The following is a 19,946-nucleotide window of genomic DNA, read 5'->3' as shown; positions in this document are numbered from 1 at the left end:
TTATCCTTTTCACTGTCTCTTATTTTGTAGAGGAACATTGCCAGGAACCCATATCTTATAATGATCTGGTTGTGCAGAGATGTTCCATTCCAAACAATAAAAAGCACACATGAACGTGTTAGAAAAGGTTTTTTGAATGAAAACATTTCTTTTGTCCCTTTGAAAACTGAAAGAATCCATTACTTTTGTGTTCACACCTCATGTGCAAGTGATGCACCATACCCAACAAAATGAGACTCAGATTACCATTCCTCTCATAACAATGATTGGCATACTGCTCTTGTATCTGATAGTAGATCTCCGGTTGCAACAGGAACAAAGTGGTTCAATCCCTCTTCCACTACCCAGCTCAATCACATGGGATATAAGAAAAAATTCTCTAAGCCCTTGTACACACGGTTGGACATTCCGACAACAAAATCCGTCGGATTTTGTCCGATGGATTTTGTCCGAAACTGGTGTTGCATACACACGGTCGGACAAAGTTGACAGAAAATCCGATCGTACGTAACATGATGACGTTATTTCGTTACGATGGGACTACGTTCAGGCTAGTAGCCAATAGCTTTGGTCTAGGAATTTGATCTGAGCATGCGTGGCAATTTTTCTGATCGGAATTCTCTACACACAATAGGACAAAGTCCGATCGGATCATGTTGTCGGGAAAGTTTTATAGCCCAGCTCTAAAACTTTGTCCGTCGGATATTCCGACGGAAACAGTCCGATGGAGCCCACACACAGTCGGATTATCCAACAACACGGTCCGATCGGACATTTTCCGTCGGAATGTCCGACCGTGTGTAATAAGGGCTAATAGTGTAATTTCATAAAAACACCCACTTTCGGTCACTTTCTGTGCGAATGATACGCCGGTTCTGGCGTCACTTCCAGTTGACATACAGCCATGCCTGGTGCGTTTCGTCCTCCTGGCTTATCTACATTTTTGACACACGAGGTGGACTTTAAATCACTTGCCTACTGGGCACTTTTACCCCCTTCCTGCTCAGGCCAATTTTCAACTTTCAGCGCTGTCACACTTTGAATGACAATTGTGTGGTCATGCAACACTGTACCCATATAAAAAATGTTAGACTTTTTTTTACACAAATAGAGCTTTCTTTTGGTGGTATTTAATCACCACTGGGTTTTTTATTTTTTGTTTAACAAATTAAAAAAGGCTGAAAATTGGGATATAAAAGCAACATTTATATTAAAGTTCGTTTTTGAAAATTTTGCAAACAGGTTACCCGGGCACTGATGGGCACTGATAGGTGACACTGATGGGCAATGATAGGTGACACTGATGGGCACTGATGAGCAGGCTATGATATATTTCCGCCAGCAAAAGATTGAGAGCAGGTTCTCTATTTTTCCGACAGAAAAAGTTCTGATCGGAAATTCCGATCGTCTGTAGCAATTCCAACACGCAAAATTCCTACGCATACTCAGAAACAATTTGACGCATGCTTGGAAGCATCGCACTTCATTTTCTCAGCTTGTCGTAGTGTTGTACGTCACTGCGTTCTTGATGGTAGAAAGTTCAGAGAACTTTTGTGTGACCGTGTGTATGCAAGCCAAGCTTGAGTGGAATTCCATCGGAGAAACCATCCAAGTTTTTTCCTACGGAAAATCCGCTCGTGTGTACGGGGCATTAGTTCACCTTTTCTACAAAATAGTCTATGCTATCAAGGGGCCCAGTAGATACAACATAGTCAAAATCTATGCAGCTTTGTAAAATGATCATCCATTTTATTGTTTTATCTGTAGGCCATTTTGGTCCTCTAAAAAGCCTGGCTGAAAAAAGACCTCCTAGTTAGAAACCCCCACGTCCTGACTTGTTGCTAGGAAGTAAAAGCTGTTGGACGCTCAGTCCCATCAGTCCCAGCATTGCAGGAGTCAAAACCAACATCTTTTCTCATCCTAGCAACAAAGATGGACATGAGAGTTGCTAAATAGGAGTTTTGTTTTTAGTTAGGCTTCTAAAGGCCCGTACGAACGAGAGGACTTATGTCCGACAGACTTCCGAAGGAGTTCCGTCGGAGTTCTGCCAGACTTTTCAGCCGAGCGGACTTGGCCACACACGATCACACTAAACTCCGACGGATTCGAACGTGATGACGTACGACTCGGCTCGAATAAGGAAGTTCATAGCCAGTAGCCAATAGCTGCCCTAGCGTCGGTTTTAGTCCGTCGGAGTAGCATACACACGAGCGGATTTTTCGAAGGGGACCGGGTCCGGCGGAGTTCCTTCGGAAAAATTTGAAGCATGTTCCATATTCTAAAGTCCTTCGGACTTTGGCGAGTCAAAAGTCCGTTGCAGCCCACACACGATCGAATAGTCTGACGGACTCAGTCCTTCGGACTTTGGATGTTGAAAAGTCCGCTCGTGTGTACGCGGCATAAGGGGACCCAAATAGCCTACAGGTAAAACAATAAAATTAATGATTATTTTAAAAAGCTGCACAGATTTTCATGATATCTTCTGGGGCTTCTTGACCGCATGGACTAATTTATGGAGAAATTTAATTTCAACTTGGTAGTAAATATAAGTTGGCAGCTCGATATGCACATACAGGTGATCTGACCGTTGACCAATTTGTTCTCCTTTCTTTCTTTCTTTTTATAGCTTTTACTTAAAGAGGAACTGCAGTCTGCTCAAATAATTTGTAATAAAGACATCTTTGCCATTTTGAAGCTTCCCTCCAACCACTTTGAATATTATTCTATATATACTGTGATTCTGTACTTGCCAAATATGCTGCAGACATCTCCCTCCACTGTGTCTAGCTGCATCCATTTTTACTGTGGACAGCTGAAGCTGCTGCCTGTTCACTTACTGGATTTATACAGACACACAGAGGTACACCTCCAGCTCTGCAGCTCTCATTGGCCCTCTTATGACTCGTCCCCCGTCATTCCTGGCAAACTCGAGTGAGAGAGAGTGCTGTGCATGATGTCATAAGCCTAGGCTTTTTTTTTTACCAGACAAGAGACAGAAAGTGGACTGTACAGTAATACCTTGGATTACAAGCATAATTAGTTCCAGACAAATGCTTGTAATCCCAAAGCACTTGTATATCAAAGTGAGTTTTCCCATAGGAAATAATGGAAACTCAGATAATCCGTTCCACAGCTACTGTCTTGTCTATGCAGTACCGCATGTGGCCAGAGGTGTGGGGGCACTGGAGACACTGGGAAATACTTGGAGATGCTCAGAGACACTCCATTCCCAAGTGTCCTCGAGCATCACCGGTGCCCCCGCACCTCTGGCCAAATGCGGTACTGCACAGCCCAGAGGCTTGAATCCTGCTTGTCTTGCTAGACAATGCTTGCAAAGCAAGTCAGATTTAAAAAAAAAAAAATAGCTCGTATTGCAAAAAGCTTGTAAACCTAACTCGCAATCCGAGGTTCCACTGTATAAGGTATTTACTAGCAGAAAAAAAAAAGTTTTAGGCCTCTTTCACACTGACGTGCCGTTCAGGCCCGCCTGTCAGTTTTTCAGGCGGACCTGAACGGGTGCTCCACAGAGCTCTATGGAGCGTCGGGTGTCAGCGGTGACATGTCCGCTGACATCCGACCCGCTCCGATCCGAAAAAGTGTAACGGAGGAAAAAGCTATTTTTCCATCCGTCTGCGGATCGGATCGGGTGACGACGGGCACTGCGGTCCGTCGTCATCCGATCTCCCATAGGGGAGAGCGGCGCTGTGACAGGTCCGTCCCTGCGCAGTGTGCAGAGACGGAGCTGTCATTTCCCTGCTCAGCGGGGATCGGCGGAGTGATCCCCGCTGAGCAAACGGATATCCACGGATCAGAACTGATCCGCCCCGTGTGAAAGGACCCTTACTATCCAAAGTTAAAACAACAAGGGCAGAATATTTAATAGATGGAAAGTTGAAAAAAAATAACTAAATGTCCACTTTAGGCATGCATGGCTATGCACTATACAGATAACCACACTAGGGTGTACCAGTGCTGTAATGTGTCCATGGACATCACAGTCATTTACCAATTCAGCCATAGGAAATAATGGAAACTCAGATAATCCGTTCCACAGCCACTGCTTGTCTATGCAGTACCACATGTGGCCAGAGGGGCGGAGGCGCCGGAGACACTCGGGAACGATTGGAGACGCTCGGAGACCACTCTGAGACACACGGAGACATTGCATTTGGACAGAGGTGTGGGGGCGCCAGTGATGCTTGGAGACACTCGGGAATGGAGTGTCTCCGAGCATCACCGGAGACCCCACACCTCTGGCCAAATGCCGTACTGCACACCTCAGAGGCTTGAATCCTGCTCGTCTTGCGAGACAACGCTCACAAAGCGAGTCGGATTAAAAAAAAAAATAGCTTGTATTGTGAAACGCTCGTATTACCGAATTACTCACAATCCGAAGTTCCACTGTATAAGGTATTTACTAGCAGAAAAAAAAATGTTTTACTATCCAAAGTTAAAACAACAAGGGCAGAAGATTTAATAGATGGAAAGTTGAAAAAAATAACTGAAGGTCCACTTTAGACATGCATGACAATGCACTATACCAGTGATGGTGGACCTTGGCACCCCAGCTGTTTTAGAACTACATTTCCCATGATGCAAAACTACATTGTAGAGGGCATGAAAATCATGGGAAATGTAGTCCCAAAACATCTGGGGTGCCAAGATGCCCCATCACTACACTATACAGATAACCACAGATCCTCTCTTACCTATGTGAAACAATGCTTTAAAATTCACCCTCAAAAACATTAGACTAGGGTGTACCAGTGCTGTAATGTGTCCATGGACATCACAGTCATTTACCAATTCAGCCAGAACTGCCCAACGATTATCTGATTTTTTGGATAATTATAGCCATAGGTATCTCCCTTTAGTTTATCTACCACTCTGGCCAATTCCATCCACTACTGATCTTGTTGTAAGATTTCAGCCAGGGGATGATCACTCTGACAGCTGTCACTGGCTTTAACAAATAGACAGCTCAGTGTTATCGATGGATGCCTCTTAGAGTTTGGCACAACCGATCAATAATGTCCCGAGGTGTTTTGTGTGTGGCATGGTTTGGAACAATAGAGGGCGGTGGGGGAGGAGTTCTTTCCTCGCAGAGTAATCAAAGGTTTTCAAGCCTCCAGCAATCCATGTACTAAATAGACTTGCTTAATTTAGATATGTGTCAGCACTTTATTTGGCTATGGACACTTTTTCATACAACTTTGCTTTTCAGTCTGTGTCACTGGAGACCTGAGCTACAGATACAGAATCGGTTCTATTTGCAGTTTATAATTTTTATAAATACATGGAATTGCTGGGAACCTCTTTCTTGTACATAGACTTACATAACACATGCCTTGACATGTTCTGAACAAAGATGGCCATAGGTAGAGTTTTTATTGGCGTTTGATCAAATAAATCTCTGCGTTCCTTCTGAGTCCATACTATCCACATTAAAAACCCAATAAAATCTATCATTCATGATTTTATGAGGGTGATGTCATACCTCCCAACAGTCCCTGATTTTGAGGGACTGTCCCTCTGTATCGGTGCCGATACCGAGTATTTGCACAAGTATCAGTACTCGTGCAAATGCACCGAACCTTGAAAATGATACTTTCAGGCTCGGGTCTTTGAGCTGTCAGTGGGTCTTCCCAGTGTTAAAGAATTGGAGCTGTCAAAAAAAAAAGCTGCTGGCAATGTTTATTAACAACATTGCTCAGCCCTGAAAGACCAAAATAAAAAAAAAACATTGTTTCTTTTTGTATATTTCTGTTTCTTCATCTGCAGATCAAAGGGATGAACAATTGTTCCTCTGTTTAACCCCTTAATAACCCTTCATTTAATAATCAGCCTTAATTAACTCTCTATTCTCCTCCATTTAATTATTATTGCCCTGCTTTTTTTTCTTTTGTTCACGTCTACTTTATAAACGATAAACAATTAAAACTTTTTTTTGTTTGCTTTGTTAGTGAACATTTTTACACATATATATGAACATATATTTACACATTTCACATTGAAAAAGCGCAAAATAAAAAAAAAAAATGAGCTGATGGATGCGATAACAGATTAGTTGGAGGCGTGATAGGCTTCACTGAAGAGATTAGTTTTTAGGGATCGCCAGAGTAGGAGATAGCTGGACAGATTGAGATAGAGAGTTCCAGAGGATAGGAGAGGCTCTGGAGAAGTCCTGGAGATGAGCAAGGGTAGAGGAGACAAGAAAGCTTGAGAGCAGCAGTTCTTAAGAGGATGGTTTAGGTCATATTTGAAGATGAGATTGAAGATGTAGCTCAGGGTGAAGTTGTGGATGGCTTTGTATGTTGTAGTCAGTATTTTGAAGTTAACTCGTTGGGCAAGCCAGTGTAGGGATTTCCGGAGAGGGGTGGCAGACACTGAGCGGGTCGGTAAGGTAGATGAGTCTGGCAGCAGCATTCATCATAGACTTTTAGCACATGGAACCCAGCACTGTTGATTTTGGTATGGGGTTTTGCAAAAGAAAGGCTCTCTTAGGCTAGATTCACACCTATGCATTTTTCATGCTTTTTTTCATTTTGCAGATTTGCACTACAATCCATTCACCATAGTTTCCTATGGAACACGTTCTGTAGTACAAATCTGCAAAATGCAAAAAGCACTAAAAATGCATAGGTGTGAATCAGGCCTTAAGCTTGCCTTACCTGTCAGCTGCCCATAGCCAGTGAGGGGAAGTGGGAATGCATAACCCCCACATCCTCATTACAAACTGTCATGGAGTAGAGGTGGGTGGGGGGGGCAGGGTAGGAGGTACAATACTTGGTTCCTGGTACAGCTAGCACATGGTAGGCCCAACTTTGACTCTGTCAGGCCTTAGCAACTGCCATTTGTAGGCTGGGACCAGAGGCCCCTTTAGTGTAGCAGCAACAATAGGAAAGTCTTGAGTGCTAGTTTACCTTTTGGTGGACTATTGCTCCCAGTCAGTCCTCTTCATGCCCTGCCAGCCCTTCTGGCTGCAACTGCCCGACTCCACTGCCCATGACATCCCAGTCTCTCCTGCTGGCTCTACATCCACCTCCAGACTGCACTCTCCCAGACCGCTCTGGCATGCCTCCCCAGCTCTCTCAACTGTGCCTGTTACTCACCAGCCCTCCTGGCGGCACTCCGGGGGAACCCACCCTGGAGACTTGCCCGGCAACACTAGCTCCCATTGTCCTTCTCGGTCCCTCTCTGTGCCTCCTGTCCAGACCCTTCTTTGTTACTCAGAAAGGCTCCGACTTGCACCCAAACTCCACAGGCCCAAGGTCACCCCCCCCCCGAGACTGGGGGGTCCCTCAAAGGCCCCGACAACCTAGTGCTCCATCTCCAGCTTCTTCCACGACAACTTCTGCCCTGCTGGGCTGAGTCCAGGTATTTAAGGAGGCCTGCCCCCTGCCAATCAAGATTGGGGATTGGTAAGGGCTCCTTAGCATACCCCAAGCAGCTCCACCTCTCTTCCCCCCCTTCCTTCTAGAATCCTCTAGAAGCAGAAGTAACTGAAGAGGTAACAGAAAGATGATACTATCTGTGAGTCACCAGCCTACTCTGAGCCACTCCCAGCCCACACAGATCAAAACAAACAGGCCCAGCTTACAGCTAGGCCTGATTAAATTTACCTGCACTACAAAAAAAACTACTTCTAGCACCTACCTAAAGAAGACGGTGCTACACTTTCTAGTACTACTACTAGATGAGACATCTGTTAACCTAATGATCTTTTGCGTCTGAGCGACCATTCACCTTTTTCTCTTTCAATAGATTTTTATTCATTTTATAGTAAGATATACAGAGATATGGACAAATGGTAGACAAACATAGATGAAGCCCATTCACCTTTTTAACTGTCTGTAAGGCTATGTTTACACTTGAGATTGGGGGAAGGAGGGGTTTGGAAAGACATGAGGTTGAACCGCATTTTTTTTTACCACCCTCCAATTATGGTTGCCACCTCATCCCTTTAAACCCGAGCGCATATTAATTACACAGGTTCTGTGACTGATTAAGGTGGTAATTAAACTCACTTGGTGCCTTATCTGCATTTAATTAGCCGCAGAACCTGTGTAATTCAAAGGTGTTCGGGTTTAAAGGGATGAGGTGGCAACTCTACCTCCAATCGCTCCTCCTATAACTGCCTGCCGACTGTATAACTTACATATATGGCAGAAAGTACATGATCCTGCACTTCTGGGTCTGGGGCGCGCATGGACCTGCTGAGAGTATAGGTCTTTATGGACATTGCTTTGTGCACTGATCCAAATCATTTGGTGGAGGGGGAATTATGGCGTGGAGTTGTTTTTCAGGGGTTGGGCTTGGCCCCTAAGGCTGGATTCACACCTATGCAGTTTTAGTGCTTTTTGCATTTAGCTGATTTGCCCTACAGTTCATTGACCATGGTTTCCTATGGAACACGTTCTGTAGTGCAAATTCGCAAAATGCAAAAAGCACTAAAACTGCATAGGTGTGAATCCAGCCTTAGGCTCGATTCACACTAGCGCGTTTTTTTGATGCATTTTGCAGAAATGCAATGACATTTTTTAACATGGGTTCCTATGGAACATGTTCACATCAATGCATTTTTGTGCCTCTGCGTTTTTGGAAAGGGTCGGGGACTTTTTATCATGCAAAATGCAGCGTTTTGCATGTAATAGAAGTCAATGGACCTGCATCAAAAACGCAAGTACCGCTTTTTTACCGCGTTATTGCCGCGATTTTGCCACGATTTGCGTTTTTTTTTTTTTTTTTTTCACTGTATATATCTGGTTGCTAAGCAACCACAGTGTGAAAAAAACCCGCAAAACGCAAAATGCGGCAAAATCGCGTGTCCAAAAATGCGACAAGCACCGCAAAAAGCACTGCAAAAACGCTCAAAAGCAACATGCATAGGTGTGAATCCAGCCTTAGACTGGATTCACACTAGCGCGTTTTTTGATGCATTTTGCATTTTGCAGAAATGCAAGGACATTTTTTAACATGGGTTCCTATGGAACATGTTCACATCAATGCATTTTTGTGCCTCTGCGTTTTTGGAAAGGGTCGGGGACTTTTTTTCATGCAAAATGCAGCGTTTTGCATGTAATAGAAGTCAATGGACCTGCATCAAAAACGCAAGTACTGCTTTTTTACCGAGTTTTTACTGCGTTTTTGCCGCGATTTGCGTTTTTTTTTCACTGTATATACTATGTATATACCACAGTGTAAAAAAAAGAAGAAAAAAACGCAAAATGCGGCAAAATCTCGGTAAAAACGTGTGTCCAAAAACGCGACAAGCACCGCAAAAACACTCAAAAGCAACATGCATAGATGTGAATCGAGCCTTAGGCTGGATTCACACCTATGCATTTTTAGTGCTTTTTGCATTTTGCAGATTTGCCCTACAGTCCATTTATCATGGTTTCCTATGGAACATGTTCTGTAGTGGAAATCTGCAAAATGCAAAAAGCACTAAAAATGCCATAGGTGTGAATCCAGCCTTAGTTCCAGTGAAGGGCGTCAGCATACCAAGACTTTTTGGACAATTTCATGTTCCCAACCTTGTGGGAACAGTTACTTCCTGTTCCAACATGACTGCACACCAGTGCACAAAGCAAGGTCCATAAAGACATGGATGAGCGAGTTTGGGGTGGAGGAACTTCACAGTCCTGACCTCAACCCCATAGAACACCTTTGGGATGAATTACAGCAGAGACTGCGAGCCAGGACTTCTAAGTGCCTCCTGGAAGAATGGTCAAACATTCCCATAGACCAGGGATATGCAATTAGCGGACCTCCAGCTGTTGCAGAACTACAAGTCCCATGAGGCATAGCAAGACTCTGACAGCCACAAGCATGAGACCCAGAGGCAGAGGCATGATGGGACTTGTAGTTTTGCAACAGCTGGAGGTCCGCTAATTGCATATCCCTGCCACAGACGCACTCCTAAACCTTGTGGACGGCCTTCTCAGAAGAGTTGAAGCTGGTATAGCTGCAAAGGGTGGACCAACTTAATATTGAACCCTACGGACTAAGACTGGGATGCCATTAAAGTTCATGGGCATGTAAAGGAAGGCATTCCAATACTTTAGACAATATATTGTATCTATTTCTATTTTATTGTGGTGATGATTATGGAGATTAGCCACAATGGTCATCATCTTATCACAGGGGCAGGAAGAGTACTTATTTATTTGGATGTTGTAATGTAGGCCCATGGACCTCTCATTCACAACATGGCCTTAAAAATGTTCGTTGTCATGTTAATTGTGATATTCAGAGATGACAGCATCTTCCCGGTATCAGTGTTGATGCTCTTTGCATGGCCAGTTTTCCTCAATTAATAACATAATTGATGTAATATTGTACATGGCTTGTCTGAATGTAAGATTTGTGGGTTGAATGGGAAAATCCGAGAGAGATTTGTGGTCATGTTACAATAGACCTCTGCGTCTGTCCTGCTGCAGAAGTGATTACTGCTTGTACAGCCACAAGACTGATCATCTCATTATTAAATAATCCATCACATGTATTGATCAGGGAATTTCTAATGGCTTACTCTTTAACAGCCCACTCCAATCAAAACTGAAAATGAAACCTTAAAGCTGAACTCCAGGCACACAGCTACACATAGATAAAGTATATCCCGTGTGGAATTAATTATTTTGTCCATACAGTTCTGAGATTTACACAGCACTGCCACACAGCACAGTCCTGTCTGACAGGGTAGGAGACCTGTTTTTTTATTTGCTGCATGTCTTGTACACCTGTCTGAACAGTAAAGCATCCTTTACACATGCGGCCGGGGGGGGGGGGGGGGGGGGTTGGGGCGGTTATAAACAAATAAACAGATGGTTAATCCAAGGTTTTATCGCCACTCTTAACCTAACATAGAGGCCGGAGCGAGTGGTACACATTGCACTGCAAAAATTATACAACAGGTCGTGTTTGCTTGGCAGTACTGCAAATACAATGACTGATGCTCTCATCTTTCTTTCCTCTGCTCTCTCCTCCTATCAGCATGCTCATTATTATCACATGAGTACTGCACAACAACTGTCTGGCTTCTTGTGCTGCTTCTCCCTCTCCCAGCTAAGCTCTGCTGTACAGTGGACTGCAAGAAGTTGATAGCAGTTTAAATTCGGTTACTAACACTGGTTGCATTTAAAAAAAAAACACATTTAATGATGTATTAATAATTACAGAGCTGCACTAATTAGTAAAATTTTATATCTGTGTGGAGTTCAGCTTTAGGATGCATACAGGGAGCACAGCCTACTCGCTTTGTATTTTTAGTTTTTCATCCAGGCATTGCTTTCGTGCATCAGCTTTCAAAATAGCTGTGAAAAAAAAAAAAAAGAGAAATGAAAAAGTTAAATACATTCGTCATGTGTTTTCTCCCTTGAATCTTGGTGTGCTTTGTATATTTCTTCCAGATCTGTGCAGTAATCCAGTGTGAGAATTTTCCTCTGTGTAGGAGCTTCCTGTAATAAAGACTGCTCACTGCTGCTCTCTCTCCTTGTGCAGGGTGACTGGTCTTGTCTCCGCCCCTCATGTAGTTTTCTGTTTGTTGTCTGTAGTGGGTGGGGTCTGCTGGGCCCCTCCCACAGCTCTGCTCTCTGCACAGGCTGTGTACAGCACAGTGATGATGTCACTGCTGCTTTATTAGGGTAATAACTGGGTTTGTAATGGCATTTAATACAATAAAAGTGGATTTATATCATACCCCAACGCTGAAAAAAATCGGCGTCCTGATTTATATCCTTTGGGGCTGTTGAGCAATATATTTAAATGAAGGCTTTTGTCACCAGAGTTTCAGTTTAAAGCCAAAATGCCAAATTTCAGCTTTCAACGCTGTCCCTCTGAATGACAATTGTGCAGTCATGCAACACTGTACCCGTATGAAATTATTAGCATTTTTTTCACACAAATAGATCTTTCCTTTGGTGGTATTTAATCACCACTGACTTTTTCATTTTTTGCTAAACAAACTAAAGAAGACTGAAAATTTGGAAAAAAAATAAACATTTTTCATAGCTTGTTATACAATTTTGTAAACAGGTAATTTTTCTCCTTCACTAATGTGCGCTGATGAGGCTGCACCGATGGGCTCTGATAGGCAGCACTGAAAGGTAGCACAGATAGGTGGCACTGATTAGCAGCACTGGTGGGCACTGATTGGCAACACTGGTGGGCACTGTTGGGACTGCACTGATAATCAATGCCCCGACTATCAGTGCTGATATCCCTTTAGCACAAGGTTATGGGCTCCCTTTTTCTCTCCTCACGTTGTCAGCATAAGGAAAGAAAAGCCGATAACCGGCTTGTGTTTACTTCTGTGATCAGCTGTCATTGGACACAGCTGAACACGTGGTAAAGGGCCGCTGTGATTGGCCCTTTTCCCCCGATCTGTGATTAGCTGAGAGAAAAACTCAACAAAGCTCTACCGCTATATAGTATAGTTGGTGTGTAGAGTAGGCGATGCTCTGGCTAAATAAGCTCACAAAAGATCCATAGATCTCTCATAAGTACAGGCCAGCAACTCGACAGCTTCTCCATAGAAAATATTTATTTAAGCATTACAGCAATAACATCATCCAAAAATCTCACACGTTTCGGCCTTAGGCCTTCATCAATAGCATTGCTTTTGACGATGGCCTAAGGCCGAAACACGTCAGATTTTTCAGTGCTGCCTATCAATGCCGATCAGTGCTGCATACCAATGCCAGCTATCAGTGGCACTGGTATGGGCGGGAGGGGGGTAAAATGCTAGCAGGCTGGCTGTCATCCTGATCCAATAGCTTCAATTCTTTCTGAGTTACTGAACAAAATTCAGATCAGGAATTCTGACTTCACAGGTCAATCTCAGAATTCTGACTTCACAGGTCAGCCTCAAAGGGTATTAACGTTGAAATCACCAGGAAAATAGCAGGAGGTATTCTTCAATGGCAGCCTGCCTATTTCTTAGTACAGGTTTCTTTTAAAAATCATTAAAGCTGATCTCCAGGCACAAAATCTTTCATTTATATTCCTCAATAACCAAAAAGGATAAAAACTGACAAATTCCTTTGCAAACCCAAATATTACCTTGTAAACACACTTGTGCATAGCCTGTGCAGAGAGCAGAGCTGTGGGAGGGGCTTAGGAGCTCCACCCAGGTGTTAGGACAGTTTATAGTTTTGCCACTAAGTGGCGCCCTCCCCTAAGTATAAATATTGGGTTGTGTAGAATTAAAGGGAGTGCAGGCGGAAGGTTTGAGAGGAGACAGAGGTTGAGCTAGTCCCAATGTGTGTAGACGGGGCTCTTCTAGGAATGATGTAGCCTTTAACCGCTTGCCAACCAGTCGCTGTCATTTTACTGCGGCAGGTCGGCACGATCCCGCGAACCGTCGTAGCTATATGTCGGCTCGTGGGATCCGGATAGCAGGCGCGCGCATGCCCGTTGCACAGCGGGGGTGCTGATGCTCGTGGCAGACGGTCGCGATGACTGCCAGACACAAGCGATCGTGAGCATGAGAGACAAACCCGGGACGAGTGTGTGTAAACACAAACTTCCCTGTTATGTTCTGAGAGGAGTGACAGATCGTGTGTTCCTATTAGCTAGGAACCATAACCCGTACTTCCTCTAGTCAGTCCCCTCCCCCTTCAGTTAGAAACACTAACTAGGGAACATATTTAACCCCTTGATCGCCCCCTAGTGTTAACCCCTTCCCTGCGAGTGACCTTTTTTACAGTAATGCATTTTTATAGCACTGATCACTGTATAAATCCCTCCACTGGCTTCCGCTCAGCCAAAGAATTAAATTCAAAATACTAACAACTACGTACAAAGCCATCCACAACTCTGCCCCCAGCTACATCACTAGCTTAGTCTCTAAATACCAACCTACTCGTTCTCTTCGTTCCTCTCAAGACCTCCTGCTCTCTCGCTCCCTCATCACCTCTTCCGATACTCGCCTCCAGGACTTTTCCAAAGCCTCTCCAATCCTATGGAATGCCCTACCCCAATCTGTCCGCCTATCTCCTACTTTATTAGCTTTTAGACGATCCCTGAAAACACTTCTCTTCAGAGAAGCCTACCCCACCCACACCTAACTGTATTTTCATTTTCTCCATCACTCATCCCCCACAGTTATTACCTTTTGTTTCAACTTGACCCTCCCTTCTAGATTGTAAGCTCTAATGAGCAGGGCCCTCTGATCCCTCCTGTATTGATTTGTATTGTAAGTGTACTGTCTGCCCTCATATTGTAAAGCGCTGCGCAAACTGTTGGCGCTATATAAATCCTGAACAATAATAATAATAATAATAATATAAATGACACTGGTCCCAAAAATGTGTCAGAATTGTCCAATGTGTCCGCCATAATGTCGCAGCCCCGATAAAAATTGAAGATTGCCACCATTACAAAAAAAATATATAATAATAAAAATGCTATAAATCTATCCCCTATTTTGAAGACGCTATAACTTTTGCACAAACCAATCAACATACGCTTATTGCGTGTTTTTTTTACCAAAAATATGTAGAAAAATACATATCGGCCTAAACTGAGAAAAAAAAATGTTTTTTTTATATATTTAAAAAAAAAAAATGGGGATATTTATTATAGCAAAAAGTACAAAGTATTGTATTTTTTTCAAAATTGTCGCTCTTTTTTTGTTTATAGCGCAAATAAATAAAAACCGCAGAGGCGATCAAATACCACCAAAAGAAAGCTCTATTTGTGGGGAAAAAAGGACGAATTTTGTTAGGGTACAGCGTTTGCACAACCGCGCAATTGTCAGTTAAAGCGACGCAGTGCTGAATCACAAAAAATAGCCTGGTCATTCAGCAGCCAAATCTTTTGGGGCTGAAGTGGTTAAACTGTTACTAAACCTACAGCAGTAAAATCAGTCTGTATATGCAGTAAAGCTTGTTATACTCACTGTTGAACCTAAGGGGTAAATCCTCTGCATTGTGTAAAAAGGCTGTTTAATCCTGTCTTCTCTAATCCTCCCCTTCTTTCACTATTCCCAATCCATCTCCTGATAGTATAACAGAGCATTAGGGGACAAGCTGCTGCACATGGTCAGTTTGGTGTGTATTGCTAGAGAGGTTTTTTTTTTCCTGGGAAAGTGCATGTGATGAGCAGAGGGTCAGCACTTTCCAGACAGAGGGTCAGGGGTCCTGCAGCCTCATAGGACAGTCAGAGCAGAATGAAATCTCCTCCTACAAGCTTTAACCAGACGCTGGTAGAAGTCACAAGACTGCTATATACTGCTGATGAGAAAAGGTATTTAGCAGTTTATATTTACTAAAATAATTGCATTTCCATGTTCTGTGTACTGTGGGATACCAGATATAGTGAATGCAGGGTCCTGGGTTTAGTAACACTTTAAAGCGGAGGTTCACACAAAGATTGAACCTCTGCTTTTCGGAACCCTCCCTCCCTCCGGTGTCACATTTGGCACCACATCTAACGACACGGTTACATGTTTGGTTTTTGGGTTTAATACTGATTTACAAACATGCCTGTAGCAGTAGAAATAAAACTAGTTGAAAAGATTTGTTCTGGTCTGAATATTTTGTTCAAATACATAACATTGGTTTTCTTTGTGTTGCCCAGATTCCAGCAGCATCGAGAATGTGGAGGCCGTTCTGAACCTACAAGATCGTCTTCACGAGGCCCTTCAGGACTTCGAGAGGGAGCACCACGCCGAGGACCCGCACCGGTCTGGCAAACTCCTTATGACCTTGCCGCTACTCCGCCAGACAGCAAACGAGGCTGTGCGCACTTTCTGCCAGATAAGACTGGAGGGGAGAATCCCAATGCACAAACTTTTCCTGGAAATGTTGGAGGCCAAGATGTGACTGATGGAGCTCCATCTACTGTACAGGAGCCCCAATGGATGAGCCATGAACCCTAAATATCTGGACACTGTACAGCAGCTTCTGTATGTACCGATAATGGAAATAACCAGGGGTCTCTTCGCAAAAACTCTCAATAGATGCCCAAGGCCATTGGGATTTTACAGAGTGGTCTGATGATTGAATCTTCAGCCATTGGTAACATTTGGAGATCTGCTGTTGGGCTGGTGCTAGGGCTGTGATGGGCCAATGTCTGGACAATATAGTCTACATACAAGGAGCACACTGTAGATAATGATTTACTTCCAGGAAGTGAGAAGACCACATGCTCGTTCCCCATCGTCCAAACATAGATTAGTTTACAGACTATAATGCTGTCAGTATTTTTTCGAGAGGATGGTGGTCCCCTGAAGAATGGATTTCAGCCGCTGACACAAACACATAATGAAAGCTGTAAACATGCGTGTTGTATTGTGAGATCTCCATTGTGTAAGCAGAGAATACTAATGTTTATAATGTATATAAATATTATATTCCTTCAAAAAGCAGAATCTGATCTTCTGTCTCACATATTTTTAAAGAGGAAATCGGCTCCCCTCTCCCAAAATTTTTCTCCCTCCCCTCCCACCTGTATAGCCAGGTAGTTCCCCAAAAGCATACTCACAGGCCTGGTGATCCAGCAATGTTGCCCAAGGATCCATCTCTATGCCGCAGCATACATGGTCCCACACCACCATCTTCTTAGGACATCAACAGATCTGATTGTCTCTTCCAAATTGTGCAGCAGCCCCTCGATGACATGGATATGCTGGCCGCAAAAACCATGGATAGTCCCCCCCCCCCATGGCATTGCCATAAGAGGGGCTTTGTGGTAGATTTTGGCACCATGCACAAGTCCCTAACCCCCCTCCAGCCCTGCTAGAACACAATCCCACCTGTTGGGACCACCCCCTCCACCATCTCGTGCCCAGCTCCTCACCATAGACCTTCTCACGACATTCCTGGCCATAGACTTTTATAGCCAGAAGATGTCCACATAATAGGTAGCTTCACTGCACTTTACTGGGGTTGTACAGGGAATGGCAAGACAGTCCCATCACTAGGAACATTTCGTAGTCATTTGACATACACAGCCAATCACATAAAGTGGACAATCCACAGTAGTCACAAATGAAAGCACATGCAGCACCTCACAGCCATCTTCCTCTAGTCCCTCCTTTGCCCAGGGTCATTAGAACAGGACTGCTCATAGCTGGATACATTTTCCCTCTGAACCCTCCAGGGAAGCAGCCTCATCCAAAAATCTCTAGCCTGGCCAAAAAGGCCTTTTGCAATCTGCCCTAGCCCCCTTAAGGGACAGATTGCCCACCACTGGCTGTTCCTGCATGCAGGTCCATGCCACCCAGCCTCCTGGGTGGCATGGACCTAGGGCCAACATGTGTAGGTTACATTCTCACAGATGTGGGGTGAATGGCTCCCATGTCTCTCTGTGTCCCTCCCCATCTAGCTAATATATGGGTGCTGACTCACCCCTGACACCACTTGTGGAAGGACTCTACCTAAAAGGGCCTAGCACCTAGTATCACTACCTGCTGTACCAACCAGACACTATTCTGATACAGAGACACCTAGTGGCAAAATGGATAACTGCACCTGCCTACATGGCACATGCACCGTAGTGTACCCATGATCAGGGTATTCCAGGAGGCTGTGGGCCAATCTTTGCATTATTCCAGCCTAGGACAGAAATAGGTAAGTGCAATTAGTGGTTCCCCAAAAAAAGGGTATTTCTGCCCCTCCCAAAAAATGACCATCCTGTTACAGGGGGGCAGGAGGGGACAGAAGAAAAGGTCATCTAGAGCCCAGGGCAAACATGCCAAACTGCGCCCCCCCAAAGATGTATAAGCATTATATGTCAGCAAAAAATCCCCCCCCCCAGAAAAGTGGTGACTAATTTGCATGCTTACCCCATAAGCATAAATTCCCCCTCCTCCCAAGATAAATCCACCCCCCTGCTGAAATTACCACTCCTAGCACAAACCTTTGCCCCCCATCCCCCCTCCCAGCGCAAATCTTCTCTTGCTGCAAATCCCCCCTGCACAAATGGACCCCTCCCAAAAAATAACTCCTCCTAGCACAAATCCTCTACCTCTCAAATTTCTACCTCCCAGTACACATTCTCTCCCTCCCATATCAAATCCCCCCTCCCCCCAAATTTCCCCTCCTAGCACAAATTCCACACAAATACCCCCCAATGATCCCTACTAGCACAAATCCCCCTCCCCCAAATTCCCCCTCCTAGCAGAAATGGCTCCCATTCATCCCTACTGACAAAATTCCCTCCAAGCACAAATCCCCCCTCCCCTCCACCATCTCGCCTCTTCCAGCACAAAGCCCCCCAAGTCCCCCCTCCTAGCACAAATCCTCTTCGCCTATCCCCTCTCCCAACACAAATCCCCCCGAATCACAACTCCTAGCACTCCCCTAATTTCCCCATCTAGAACAATTCATACCCCCTGTCGCCCCCTAGATTCCCCCTCCCAACACAAATCCCCTACCCTCAGTCTCCCTGTGGTGCCCCCCCACCTCACATGATACCACAGCACCCAGGGAAGCCACTCCTCCTGCCCACCCCTTGTCCCAGCCCTGTAAAGTTTTTAGGGAGGGTAAAGTTCTGCTTTAAAGACACTATGACAATCCAACTGAAACAGTGAACAATGGTCCGTGTAGTCTGGGCCTAATGTGTGTTTATAGCACTAACTTCTGGATAGATTATGGAAGAGTTACACCCCCTATCAGAATATTGTTTGCTGCCTCTTTTCTGCTAGGGAGATTTTCCATTACTTTTTGTCTTGTTGATGCAACAGGAAACAAAAGAAAATCTCCCCCTAGGGAGGGGAATTCCCATCTTACACAGTGATACTAGTCACCAAGCCAAATAGAGAGGTGACTCTCCCAGGGAGTAAAAGATGACAGTAAAAACACGGCAGGGGGTCTAACCCATCCTCACCCTATCCAAAACTAGAAGAAAATTGCCCTTGCATACAATCTAAAGAAAATATTTCACAAAGCAAAATACCAATATGATAGACAAGCCAAAGAACGGTTCCAGAGCAGTGAAGCTGAACTAATTCAGTGAGGTCACTGTCCTTGAACTACTATGTGGAGCTACAACCTGAAGGTACTATGAGATATCGAGGGACAGTAAAATCCATAAAAGGTTTCTGACAGCCATTTTGCTTTCTGTCAAATCCTCTTTAAAATAGCCTTGTGGCCAGACCATGGATGATTTACATGTTCTTAACAAGAAGTAAATTAACGTGGCTATGAAGTCAAATCATTTTTCACTTTAAAGGTTCACTAAACCCACATCACAAAAATTTAAAGTAAATGGTGTATTACATGCTGTTCATACAGTCTGTATTCTGCAAAAAACCTGGTTGATCCTGCTGCTCTCTATCTCCCCCTTCTGTTCATGTCCTCAATGCAGCTAGGGAATTTGCAGCTGTGGTGGTAACTCTGCACATGCTCAGTTTTCAGTGAGTTTCTATGCTGAGAATTTCCTCCCTATCTCATCTGAGCAGTCCATGTAAATATAGAGTAGCACATGAGCATATATACAGTGCTACATTACAGCCCCCTCCCTCCCTCCTCCTTCATGCCCACTAACCAGCTAAACACAACATTACATGTAGATTATTGGAGGCTTCACCTTCCTCTTATTCTAACACACAGACTGGAGAGGCGTCTGACTGGCAGAAATCCACCCACACCATGTTATTATAAAATAATAAAGATTGTATTTGAAATATATATTTGTATGACAATTTAAAACAGTTTATTGATATTACTTATTTTTACTCTGTATTCCGAAGGCTGTTTTTTTTATTTTGAACATGTGACCAGCAGCAGAGGACTAGAAGCTCTTCCTGCTTATGTTTCCCTGCAGACAGGCTGGGAGAGAGCTAAGTCATGTGACAGCTTTATACAGATTAGGAAAAAGGTACTTAGATGTTTTTTTTAAATTTAAATAATTACAGTGCTATCATTTATATACAGAAAAAGAAGGGACAATCTAAATTAAACCAAGGGTGTTTAGTATCACTTTAATGCATTCAGTGC

The 19,946-nt window shown here is 44.0% G+C and overlaps 1 protein-coding gene across 2 annotated transcripts in view; it reads left to right on the top strand.

The window, feature by feature from the left end:
- Window positions 1-16,375, top strand: part of LOC143983160 (estrogen-related receptor gamma-like) — a 79,180-nt gene extending 62,805 nt beyond the window's left edge. For both annotated transcript variants that reach the window (XM_077482539.1, XM_077482529.1), the window contains exon 7: window positions 15,583-16,375. In XM_077482539.1, the coding sequence (XP_077338665.1) occupies window positions 15,583-15,827 (245 nt within the window). In that variant the 3' untranslated portion in view covers window positions 15,828-16,375. The remainder of the gene's footprint in view (window positions 1-15,582) is intronic.
- The last annotated feature ends 3,571 nt before the right edge of the window (window positions 16,376-19,946 follow it).

Source organism: Lithobates pipiens, unplaced genomic scaffold (assembly GCF_037356315.1).
Source record: "Lithobates pipiens isolate NorthernLeopardFrog02 unplaced genomic scaffold, aLitPip1_a1.2 Scaffold_1, whole genome shotgun sequence".
In the NCBI taxonomy this organism is placed as follows: Eukaryota; Metazoa; Chordata; class Amphibia; order Anura; family Ranidae; genus Lithobates; species Lithobates pipiens.
The sequence above is the reverse complement of the archived record's forward strand: the minus strand, read 5'-3'. Positions and strand labels throughout refer to the sequence as shown.